This window comes from Pseudopodoces humilis, chromosome 18, assembly GCF_049639895.1.
Source record: "Pseudopodoces humilis isolate 2021_Gansu_Grassland_sample_001 chromosome 18, ASM4963989v1, whole genome shotgun sequence".
Classification (NCBI taxonomy): domain Eukaryota; kingdom Metazoa; phylum Chordata; class Aves; order Passeriformes; family Paridae; genus Pseudopodoces; species Pseudopodoces humilis.
Window position 1 is genome coordinate 7,960,823 of NC_142217.1, and position 13,076 is coordinate 7,973,898.

The following is a 13,076-nucleotide window of genomic DNA, read 5'->3' on the forward strand; positions in this document are numbered from 1 at the left end:
AAAAGACTCTTACTAATGCATGGAAACTATTCCTAAAATCAGACTAAAGCAGTAAGTGTGCTTAATTCTTCAAAGCTGCTACCCTGATCTGTACCAAACTGTTTAGTGCAGTTCCAGGCAGTAATGAGCAAGTAGTGGTTTAAAACCTGTGTCTGAGTGTCTGATGGTGTCTCAAGGTCCTTATTATAGACTAGTGAGAATTCTGAAATCCCTGGAGCTAGGTCTTTCAGGAGGTATGAATGTAGGAAGGGTTTTCCCCAGTCCCTGGAGCTCTGTGGACACTTTTTGCCAATACTCGGTGTCATTTATTCTTGGGATCAGTCTCTGCATTAGCTGATTGACCAGTTTACTGCAAGTTTGAATATTCTCTCTTTGGTAGTACTTACATGTAGTTGTGATCTGTAGTGGAAACTTGCCAGGAATGTGGCATGAAAGTGAGGGTCTGTTTGGCAAGTGCAGGTAGCTGTATTGTGGGCTTGTGCATGAACAGAAGTCTGCTGAAGTAGGTGACAGTGCCATGAGCACAGTCTGTGTTATATCAGGTCATAGTGCTCAGCTGAGACAGGGAAACAATTCACCCACTTCTGTGTAAAGCAGTGGTTTTCTCTTAGCTTAACCACTTGAGGACAGTTGAAACTAAACTGCTGTGAAGCAGAAGAGACTTGCATGATGTGAAGTGGCTCCTTTGAGGAGGAAGTAACCAGTTGCTGATGAGTGGTAGGCAATTACCAAGGTAGTTTTATGTCCCAGGGTAGCATCTGAGTGCTGCTGCAGTCTGTCACAGTGGTCTCATTTCCCATTCCATTTTGAACACACACACAAACTTGTAGGAGCACTCTGCCCCTCCTTCCCTGCTTCCCTGTTGATTCTGGCACCTGCTCAAGTTGTTGAGCATGAAGAGCACCGTTGGTTGCTCAGGAACTTCAGACAAGAAGGCCAGACTAGATAAAGGGGAGATGCCTATCTGGACTTCAAGGAAACTACCTCACCTATCTTCCTTAAGAACAACATCTTAAAACACACAGCTTTTTATATTGTGAACTTGTGATTATAGTGTCCTAAGCTACAGTGTGTTGACAGATTTAAACTGGTCAGAGTTTGATATATTTGAGATGATACTTGTAAATCTTCACAGAGTTGTTTCAGGAAATAAGATTTGGAACATAGACTCCAATTTTTACATAAAACAGTGATATAGAACAAAATAATGATAAATTGAATGCTAGTTAAGAGAAAATGTTACAACATAGAGGGTATATTGATGATTAAACAGCAAAAGAACTTTCAAAAATGTGTCACAGGAAGAAGTTACGTTAATTCAATGTTTGGTATAAATAATTCACTTGTTATCACTTGTACCTGCATCAAACAGTCACACAGTGTTGCATCAACTGCTTTGTCATGAGCAAGATTAACTCCTGTGATTCCCAAGTTTATTGGCTATCCTACCTAGTAGTTGTCACACTGCTTTATGGCACAGATATTTTAAAGGCTGGCAGCTCGCCCACTTGCGGTGTTGGGGGATTAGGTTTAGCTCTTTACAAGATTACTGTTCTTTAAAGTTCAAAAAGCAGAAATCATCCCTTAAGGAAAACAGAATGCTTAGCAAGACAGAAAAATCAGTGTCAGGTTCTGCAAGTGCTGCTATCAGGTTGGTTTTTTCTTTGTATTTATGTTTTTTTATTATTATTATTATGTGCTTTTGAAATGTTGCTATGCATAAGATGGAAATGTTCTCTTGTTAGGCAGCTTTTAGTCATCAAGTTTCAGAGCTTAGAATACAGTCATGTCTTGGCTGCCCTTGCTGGAACTGTGCACTTCTTCAAAGTGCTTATTTTCATACATGCCAAGGATTAGATATAGAAGCTCTCTTACAGTAAGTTAGCAATCTTCCAGAATTATGAATGTGTTCATGTCATCTGTGCTGTATTTTATTACTTTTTAAGCTGTCTTTACTTTTAAAAAGCAATTGGCTTCAGTACTTAAGAAAGTGTTTATATCGGAGCAATAGGTAATGAGGACTTTACAAGGCACTGGTCCATGCCACTTCAGTTGTATTTCATGTTTCTGGCAGGTATTGATGATAAAAGATCTAAAATAAGTACTAAGAGCAGTTGTCCCTTGTTGCAGAGAACATATTGGATTCCAGTCTGTAAAATTAAATTTCCATTCCAAGGAGAGGGTGATCAATCAAGCATGGAAAGTTTATAAGAGCAGTGCCTGCCTTCCTATTGAAACCATCTCTGTCTCTTACCTCTATAATCAGTAATGTAAATGTGGTTTGACCTCCTGTTCTATGATGCTCTAGTAATTTTCTGACTAGGTGAGGAAGTACTTTTGTTCTTAGAAAGTTTCTTTTCTAGGAACTTTCTATGCACCAAGCATCATCATCTGAACTGCTGTTATCTTTTCAGACCCTGTTTGGCTTTATCATAAACCAAATGTAAATGCTACTGTTGGGTATGAGAATAGTAGGGCTGAGCAGTCTGAAGTGTTGTCCACCTGCACAGTACTGTACTGCATATAATTCATGGCCAGGGGAAAGGAGAATAATTCTGTGTCACCAGAAATTGTGGTAAATAACTTCTTTCAAAGTTTCTAAAGCAGGTGAGTAGTTTGTGATGCAAATAAATTCCTGCCAGCCCTCCTTGGTGTAAGTGTTCTTGGTATTGCCAGATGTAGCCCAAACTTACAAACCTTTTCAGATAGGAAGCAAAAAATAAACTTCATATAAAATCATTTATTTCTGAAGAATGAATACTTCCAGCTTCAGAAGTATTTCCCAAATGTAGAAGGCTCTTGGAGTGGTGTCAAATTGTATGCAAGATACCAGCAGTTACGGGTGTGTCCTTGTCACTTATTCTTGTTACTGCTCTAACATTTATCCTTTGTCTCCATTCCAGTTTCCCTTCCCTGTGTCATTGTTCAAGCCTCTGTATGATTTCTGGCTGTGTTTCCCTCTAGTAAGGTCTGGCAGGAAAGGACGCCGGCGGGTGTTTAGTCTGTCGGAGGCTGACAGTCACGGTGGACACTGGGTTTAGGCCTTCCAGCAGCAGCTGCAGCAGAAACTCCCGCAATACCCACTCAGGCAGGTTCCTCCATAAGCCTTCACAAGCCCATAACAATCAATAGAACATATTTGCTTTCCATGCTGACAGCAATGACAGTGAGGTAGGAAACTGAAGAAAGCATCGTAATATGTCTCTACGTTTTGTTTTGGGAGAACTGTAAAGCAGCAATGAGCTGTTTCTGAAAGCCTTGTCTGCAGCTTCTCCCTTGTCTCTGGGCACTCTTGACAAAGGTGGAAATTGTGCTATCAAGCCTCCAGCTTCAAAGCAGCTATGTCTTCATTTGCACAGGGCAGCTCTGGCTGTAGTGAAATTTAGTAAGCACAGGCTCCTGAATGGACAGTAATGCAGGACCTTGGCCAGCAGCAAGGAATCTATTTATAGCACAGGTCAAATGGACAGGCATTCAGCATAAGACTGTCCCTGGACTCTGATGGCACAAGCTTAGTTTTTCTGTGATCATCAGATTCTGGCAGATGACTTCATGGACTGTTTTATTGTCCTCACCTGAGGAGGTGAGGAGGGAGAGCAGATGCAAAAAAAAAATGGAAATACACTCCAAATGATCTTTGTTATATAATGTTTTAACTTGTATCTAATTAATTTCTTTGCTTTTGTTACTGTCATGGCATGAAGATATTTCACTCTGTTAATATTATAAAAACACCCTTTTTCATATTTATAGATTTAATTTGCAACTTTTTGCGTCTTGTAATTTGTATTTTTTGTTATCCTTTCATAGTATGTTGCTGTATATTTTAAGCCACTTCTCTGCGGGTGGTATTCATTCTTTCCTTTTTCTGTTCTTTTGTAACTTCTTTCACAATCACCCTTAATATAAGTTAGCATATCAAGTTGAGTGTTTTAGTTGGGTTTTTTTGCTGTAATGATAATCTTGGTAGCATTAAAGAACTGCTGAAAAAGATGTAATGCTGTTGAAGGCTCTCCATCCAAAGAGAGCTAATAATACCCCCAAAACTTGCAAAATTACACTTTGTGTTGAACAAGTAAATAAGTTTGGAGGTATGGAAGGCTGTTGTTAGAACTTGGTGTTAAGATCAGGACCATTTTAAGAGACTGACTTCACTCTCCCTGGTTTTGTTGTGGATCTGGCATATATTTTGTGCCAAAACACTCTCACTTAAATATATAGAGGCTGGAGAGAGAGAAATAGAAATGCTGCTTTCCAGTATTAGGTGATAACCTTTTGATATTTAAGAGCAGAGCATATCTCGGTGACTGGTAGTTTTATCCAGGGAAAAATTACAATTTTTTTTTTCTTTCTATCCAAAAGTCAATGAAACAAAGTGTTGGGAGTTTGGGTTTTTTGAAAGCCAGTTAGTATTTTTATATGTTGCATAAAGGGAAGTTCCAGATAAAAAATAGAGAAATTAATCTGTAAACATGCTGGGTACATGAAACTTTTTAGAAGTAAGAGCTTGGTACCTATCTTGGCACCTGCTTAAAGACAGACATTCTTATGAGCTCTAGACAAATGTTCAGAGCTCCCCCTTCTCTACCCCTTTGTGTGCTGGGATTTGCTTTCTGGTCATTTTGGCAGTAGTGCCACCTTGGGTTATAGCAGTCAGCCACTGTTCCCAGAAATTCAGTGCCAGAGTGATGGAAGTGAGGCTGGCAGTGACCTAAGGACATCCTGAGAGGAGAGAGAGACTGGCTTCTAGCAATAGTAAATAAAAGCTGGAGGGAAGCAGAGGAGAGCTCTGGTCTTGTATTCTCTACAATTGCTGCCACTGAAATACTGCACAGTATATTCTGCTTACAGTTTTTGATATTTTTATCTTTCTTCTTAATGTTTTTTGAGACTTTCTTGTAGAAAGTTCGGAGTTGCTATCACCAGATACTTTTTTTTATGGTGACATTTTTCAAATACTTCTTGTTTGTGGCATTAAGAAGGGAGTCACTTTAGCATTAGAATCTACCTAGAAGCATCTGGGGACAGTCCAGCCATAACAAAAGAATGTGTCTTTCATTATGTTTTTCATTATTTCAGAAAATGCTACTATTAAGAAAATACATAGATATTCTATTGGGAGAGGGAAGGAATGATTTAAGAAATGATGTGTGGATTCAGAAGTTAAATAGAACTGCAATAGAAATGTGCTGTATACAGCATTCTGAACAGAGTGCATCGATTGGCAATACCGTACTTACCAGAATGCCTCAGGTTTCTGAATCCTGAATTTGGGTGACTATTCATGCTATAGTATAAGCAAGATTTAAAAATTATCTTGGCAAAGAACATTTGATATTCTTTTAAGATTTTATAGATTCAAAAAGCAGAAACTCACTGTCTGTGCATACTGAGATGTTAGTGTTTAGCTTGGAATTCAGAGAAATGAGTCTGTATTTCATTGTTTTAGCAGTTCATTTTCTGTGTGATTCTTGCATCATTTCTTCCATTGTCAGTTGCTACATTCTCTCTAAAGCTTCTTGGCAGATTAAAAGAATCTGTAGGGTGACTTTGAATTTGTCCTTATAGTTCAAAAATAACCACTGATGTCTTCTTTATTTAAAAGTAGACTTTTTTACCATCTGTAAATCTTATTTTTATCAAAGCAAGAAGCTTTAGCCACAAATTCAGCAAAAAGTACATGTGAGTGGTTTCTGAAGTGAGAATACACCATTATTTGGGTTATCTTGCCATAAAGGTAAAAAAAAATCAATAATATTAGTGTTATCCACTGATATCTTACTAATACCCATTTCATTCTCTACTTGTTTTTATTTTTTTTTCTTTTTTGCTATCTTTTTTTTTTTGTCTTATGTTCATGCTTTGTGTTCTTTTCTAGGACTAATTGGAATCATATTGAAACGGAAATATTTTTAAGGTCACTGTGTATTAAAACCATAACTTAATTCTTAACTTCTGTATTCACTACATTGCCTTTTAGGCTTTTCTGCAGATGCCTGTACACTTGAACACATGCTGTTTCTTACAAAAGCTTTAAAACTGGTCTGTCTTGAAGCTGGATACCTGTTACTTTAATGGTGTCTATTATTGTAGTAATAGTAATTGTATTATTATTGTCTGAAAAGAAAAAAAAACTTTTGCCTCTTTTGGCATACTTGATCATCTAAGGCCGTATCACCTCATCCCCTCCATTCGATCTCCATCCTGAGCCAAGTGAACACCTTGCTTGACAGTTCACTAGGATTTTTAGGAGGAAAGGACAGTACAAATAGCTATGAATGTTGGAGGTTTTTTCCATAATGTGGGAAGGTGCAGTAGCATATCTGTTTTCTATAGCATTTATGCTTATTCTCAATTTTATCAGTGTTAGATGCTCCATGCTTAGGAGGACAAAACCCCCGTGTCTCACAAGGCTGTGTAAAACAGGTCTCTTCTGCAGCACCTTTCACTTGCAGTAAGGACATTATCCTCCTTCCCCTTCTGCCATAATTCTGCTTTCTGTGGTTGAGGTGTCACTTATATGTGAATCTAGAGGATGAATTGAGAGAATGGCTTCCAAATTTTTGTAAGAAACAGGCCACCTTTTGGGAAAGCTGGCTGGTGGAGTGGTTCTTTAGTTTTTTCTTTTATTTCTAAAGATCTTCCTGATATGGGGTTGCAGTTCATTTTAGTTCATACTAAATACTGGAGAGGTTTTCTTTCCCTCTACTTCCTCTCTCTAAGAATATATCTAATATTGCTACGTATTCTAATACTAAATGTATGTCATAGTCTGGTTCCTAATTTGAACGGAATCCTGCTGCCATTTTAGGTTATTCCTTTATAATAATATGGATTATTTCTTGTTGCTAAAATGTGGATGTGTGAACGTAGTTCTTCACAGAACTGCATTTTCCACCCAGTTATTCTTGAACACTAATGAATAATGGTACATTGTTAGGCTTAATGTGCATACTGACTTGAATATTGATTGTTCTTGGTGTTTTCTTTTCGCAGATGATGCTTCAGCTCCAGAGCAGCCTCTGATGGCCAGTTCCAGTCAGACAATGTTGACTGATGAAACTCTTTCAGCTGTTTCAAAGTCCAGCAAAAACACTGTAAAAACCAGTGACATAGAAACAGCCAACCTGTCTCCCAGCCTGATTCCTGCACAGCAGCCCACAATATCCTTAATCACAGATGACAACACGGACACGCTGAGCGTGGAGTCGCTCACACTGGTGCCACCAGTTGATCCACACAGCATTCGAACATTCAGCTGCATCCCTCAGGCCTCTTTGCAGTCTGAAGTTGAAGCTGACAAGGTGAAAGAGGTAGAGGAAGAATGTTCTGACTAAAGCCACCATGCAGGCTCCAATAAATAGCAAAGGAAGCGCAACCAAATTGTGATTTGTTTTTTCTCTGGGAGCGCAGGTACTTCTGGGGGTTGAGAGGCCTCAGGTCCACACGAAGGGACCAACTGGTGACCAAGAATGTCAGCAGCTTTTAGACCCAACATCGGATACTCAGCATATCTGAACTGGAGAAGAGAGAAAAAACCCAACCTTTTGAACCTGAAGTGGTTCTTTCCTACCAGTTAATGTCATACAAGAACATGAACGTATTTCAGAGAACCTACTGTCTTTCTAATAGGAACTAATTAATTGAAAGGTCTACAGTATTATGGCAAAGTGAAGAGATTTTTGGATACCCAGCTTCATGGTACTGCATTATTGCATCTCTGAAACAAGAGATGTACCATTGACCAGAAAAAATTATATATTGTAGGACAGAGGTAAAACTTCCATTTGAGTCAGGGTATGTTTTTTCAGTTTGGTGTTTGGTTTGGGGTTTTTTTTTGTGGAGGAGGGGTTTGGGGGTTTTGTTTGGGTTTTTTTGGTTGGTTTTGGTTTTTAATCCTGATCTTGTTCATCTTTTGGAGGTCTGCACAATACCAGCAGGCTTGGCCACATTCAGTATTGACTTGGTAGGACTCCAGACTTAAATATTATGTTTTCCATATGAAATATTTATTTCAAGGTTTGATTCAAAGTTAAAATACAATGCTTGTTCAGATTAACATAAGGGATTTTTTGAGACTGCTTTAGTCTTTGCTTAGTCACCTAGACAAGAATGTAAAATATTTTAAAATATTACTATAGCTTGTTTGTTCACTTCTGACAGTCAAATTGCTACACATCTGAGGAATAGTGATATCCCTGCAACTGAGACAACTTCAAGAAGCAGACAGAAGCAGTTTTACTCTAAAGAGGTTTTTCAGATTTTTCATATTCATGTAGGAAGAAGGTCACCATATCCAACTGCTAATTCCTTTGCAAGTCTGATCTCGAAAGGTATTACATAATTTTTTCTCCCTTTCAGGGATAGTATTCCAGTTAAATGGCATTGCTGCATAAAAGTTCTGAGTTAACATTACTTCCTAGATACTGACACCAAATTGACAGAAAAGGAAAAGATGTTGATTAAAGTTTGGAATGTTCTCTGCTGATTTGATACATAATTAACATGAAAGGAATTTAAGATTTTTCATCAATTTCCAAGTAAGTTAATTTAAATGAATAGCAGAATGAGTAGATTGTTGTTGCTGGTCTGTTCATAACACTGTTGACAATTCCTCAAAGGAGGACTGCTGTTTACTTGGAATTGATTTCAGTCACCACTGCAATCTATTTCCTTATTCAGTCTCTACTGGCATTGAGTTCTTACCAAATAGTTGAATTTGCAAAGTTTTTACCCACTTCCCAGCTGTTTATTGTACCTCTTCCTGGCTGTCATAGGGAATACTTGAAGTGATTTTTCAGTGTTTTATATTTTTTATATATATATATATATATATATATATATATATGAAATTGACTAATTCACAGGTACCACTTTTCTCACTTTTTGTCTTCTTCACATAATAATTGGATCTTTTCCAACTGGGTATATGGGATGTCTGCTACTGAACGCCAGTAATTTTTTTCCCCCTTATTAACTTTCATGCAGCTTTGATTTCTAATTTTCTGTGACTTTTACTTTCTCTCAAATTGAATTAACTGATACTCTGACCATTCCAGACTGGCACAAATTCTAAATGAACTCCAAGTTAGGTGTCCTCAGCACTGCAGTAGATTTTGTGTGAAAATCTGGTATTACTGAAATAAAAGCCTATTTTTTTGGTCTTTTTCTCTCATGCTTAAGATGGATTTGCACTGGTGCAGTCACTGTTGCAGCTGATGTGCATGTACCTGAACAAGCCTAGATATCAGTAGCAATCTGGGCACAAAGACCACATGATTTTTTATTAGCTGAACTGATTGCAGTCTAGACTTTCTCTAAAATTTTGCAGCATTATACTGTAGTTTCAGTAATATTCTGAAGACCATTATAAAAAATACCTCACTTAATTTGAAAGCATTTTATGTTAGTTACTAACCTTAAATTCTTGACCTAGATGACACAAAATACCACTGTGCAGGCTGAGTTCCCTTAAATAAAACCCATTGTAGACTGGAAAACCTTGATCTTTATTTATCTCATTTCAAATTCAGTTCTAGCAAGATTAGACCCATGCACAAGGAGTCTCTTCAATGCATATGCATAATCTCACCCCTGAGCTGCACTGCACAAGAAATGGGGCAAAGGGAAAGAAGGGTGGCTTTGTGCTTTTCATTACTTTTGAGTGGCTTTTAAATTTCATGATCACTTGTCTGGTGAGTGCTTCACAGGAAATGACTGAGATAGGTACTGTTAGGGAAATAAAAGAATAGGTCTGCTGTTCATTTGCCTGAGCCTCCTCTGGGGGAAAAACCTCTTTCTGAGATCCAGTCTAAACCTGCCCTGACTCAGCTCCAGCCTTTTCCTAATTAAGCAGTAAGATGTGAGTGACTGTAATTTCCACACTTACTGCAAGTGTCTTGGGGTGATTGCTTCAAGCAGTCCAGAAATTCAGAAATTGCCCTGGAATTGTGTCATTTCACGTCAGTAAAATAAACTTTATGCTTGAAGACCTAGGTGAGCTATCACACAAACAGGTCAAACTGTGTAAGGATGAAGCCACTTCCTAAGAGTAAACACTTCACTCACGTGGTGCTGTCACTCTGGTGTAATCTGTCCCTTCACTGCAGGAGACAGGGAGCTCCAGAATAGCCTCAGGACCAGTGACACAGACCACCAGGGAGCAGTAGTCAGAAACGCCCCCCCAAGCTAAACATTCTCTTCTTGTCTCCACTTACCACCTAAAGTTAAACTTACTTTTAAAAGAGCATTGCCCAGGCAAGCAGCTGCTGTCTGGGAGAATAAATGGTTTTAGTCCTGTAGTTGAATCAGACGTCTGCAGAGACATTAGCTGGGGGCAGAGAGATCAAGGCCTTTTGCCTCCAAGGTAGTTAGTCTCCTTCTTTCTGACAGCCTAATGTAGCCATCTAAATACATGTTGAAAATTTTCTTCTGAACGGCTACTGTCCTTCTTGAAAGAGTTTCTTGGTGTGTTCCTGCTTCACCACCACTGCCCCTACCCTAGGATGTCACTCACCTGGGCACTGTTCTTCTATTATCTCAGAATCTTCGGAGAAATTCTCCTGTGCTTGCCTACTGTATTTCTCTTGACCTTTCCCAACATTTGCAGCATGAATTAGAAAAATAGAGTAACTCTTCCCATCTCCTATTGGATTCTGAAAAGCAGAGGGTGATCCAAGCAGGGCTTGCTAGGGTGGGATGTTTTTAGGGGTTGGGAGGGGAGTAGTGTTCGGGGGTTTTTCTGCTGCTCAGGACTTGAGCAGCAACAAAGACATAGGAGATGCAGTTCTTGACTGAGTCTCAAAAGAGGGTTCTTTCATATGGAAACATATTTTTATATTACATTTGTACAGAATTTTCCCTATTTTGATCTCCCAACATTTCTAGATTTGCACGTTGCTCAGATTTTATTTCTTTTGCAAGGTGTTAAAAATATATATTTTGTGTTTGTTAATGTATTATAAATGTAAAGCTAAATTTTGGTTGTCTAATAAATGTACACTATGGTGGTAGCTGGTTGTTTTGCTAACTTGAATTCATTGGTTTTTAATATGAAAAGGAAAAACTTGTCATTGTTGGGACTGTCTTGTTAGCATAAATAAATGTGTGGAGTGCATTTATTTTAAAAGTAACTAAAAATGGCTTAAGCAGGTAATGACTAAGAATACTAGTAACAAAAGTTAAGGTCCAGACTAGTTCACAGGATTCTTTCAAGATGATAATCTGAAGATTCATGAGATTATTTTTTTTATATTGTTTCCCATTACTTTTGGTTATGGATATTCATACTAAAGTGAGTTTAAGACACAGAGAAATGGCAATCTGATCACTTCAGTACATATGAGAAGATCTGAGGGTTAGTGTTTGGGTGTATTTAAGGACTAGTTGTGGCAGAAGTATTTACAATGTGCACGAAGATAATTTTTTAAGATTGAGAATAGATTCAAGTGTGCAAATTTATAGACTATTACAATGTCTAGGAGCTTTGTTTTGCCAGGAACAGCACTGAATATACATTGTCACAACTTCAGTAAACCCTCTGGAAGCATTATAAACTTTAGAAGATAACTTTAGGCATCTCCACTTGTGAATAGATGTGTTGGTATTTTTGTTGCAGACTTTTTCCTTCATTTTTAGCTGTTTTGTAAGTTTGATTGTTTTCAGTGCAAAGAGGGAGAAATGTATTTTTCTAGAAGAATGAATGTACCTGGGATTTAAGCACTACAAAAATCATTTAATGAACGTGGACTGTCCTCCTATGAAATATATTTCAGTAAAGGTGTCTGAAATGTAGTTCATTTGAGAAAAAAAAGTCCTGAACATGCACTTACGTTTACATGGAAAAAAGCCCAAACACGGTGTGAATAAAATTCTGAAATGTCTTTCTACAGGCAATAAGTATTAATTATTTAATGTAAGTTATGTTAGACATTTGGAGTAAATGTGATATCTTATGTTAATTTAAAGAACAAAGTAACGAAGGATCTGAGAAGGGAGTGGAATTAGAAAATATTGGTGTATGCTTCTGAAATCCAGGATTTTGAGTCTGTATTTGCTGGCATTGATAATTTGTCGTGGCTATTGAAAACCTGGACAAGAGCAAAGAATAGACCTTTCTTTGTAAATGGAATTTGGCAATAAAAATGGTGTTACTAAGAAAACTTCCTTCCTTTTCATGTTCTGTTGCTGCATTTGATGCAAAAGGATATCCAAAAGCAGTAAAAGGCAGAATTTGCAGAACCTTGCTTATATTTAGAAGAATGTTGTGCATATGCGACTGCTAGGCATTTTCATCTTTAAGCCAGGGTAATTTGCTCTCTGTATGCAGGAAAGACAGCAGGAGAGGAAGCAGAAACAAGCCTGTAAGGGCAATGGAAAGTACATGAGCCCAAGGTTTAAGAGGGGCTGGGCAACATCTAAAATATCTGTGAACCACTCTGAAAGTGCCTGTCATGTGTGATTTCTCTCCCAAATATATGCTTTCACCCTCTGCCTCTTTCTCTGGTGCATGTTGCCAGTTCAGTATATGGATTAAATCCAACCAAGTTATTAGTTAGCTTCTTGTTAATTAGCCTCTACATCTATAGGAATTCATCACAGTCAATATACATTCCTTGGGAAATGTTATTTCTCAAAATAGTCATTGCTCCAGAAGCTTTCTTGGGAAGAAATTCAATTACATTGTACCATCAAATAACCAAGCTAGGTATCAGACACATTTTATGATAAATTTTATGATTTACTTTAAGATGCAAATATTAAATCATGGTGTATTGTGGAAAATGAGCTTAAATCTGCTCCTGGCAGCAGAACTTTCTAAATTTTGCCAGTAATACTGCTTTAAGGATGCAAATTTGTGGCCAGGAAGGTCCCTTCCTTCACATTTGAAAATGCTTTATGGTTCTGTATCTTGATGCTTCAGAACTCTTGCAGCCTTTTGTCTTGTCATTTTTCCTGTGTCTCTGTACTAAATCTTTCTAGACTCAGACCCTGAGTCAGGTTAAGCCTCTTGCCCTGAGTTACTAGTGACCAGAGAGGGAATGAAAGCAAAGCCTTCAAACCTCTTCTCATGCTGA

General features: G+C 37.9%; 1 protein-coding gene across 4 annotated transcripts in view; it reads left to right on the forward strand.

The window, feature by feature from the left end:
- Positions 1-12,161, forward strand: part of CLEC16A (C-type lectin domain containing 16A) — a 59,989-nt gene extending 47,828 nt beyond the window's left edge. For 2 of the 4 annotated variants that reach the window (XM_014252683.2, XM_014252684.2), the window contains 2 exons: positions 6,997-7,313; positions 7,414-12,161. In XM_014252683.2, the coding sequence (XP_014108158.1) occupies positions 6,997-7,313; positions 7,414-7,518 (422 nt within the window). In that variant the 3' untranslated portion in view covers positions 7,519-12,161. Of the gene's footprint in view, positions 1-2,968; positions 3,089-6,996 lie in introns of all 4 variants that reach the window. The other 2 variants (XM_088063878.1, XM_088063877.1) reach the window with 2 other exon arrangements.
- The last annotated feature ends 915 nt before the right edge of the window (positions 12,162-13,076 follow it).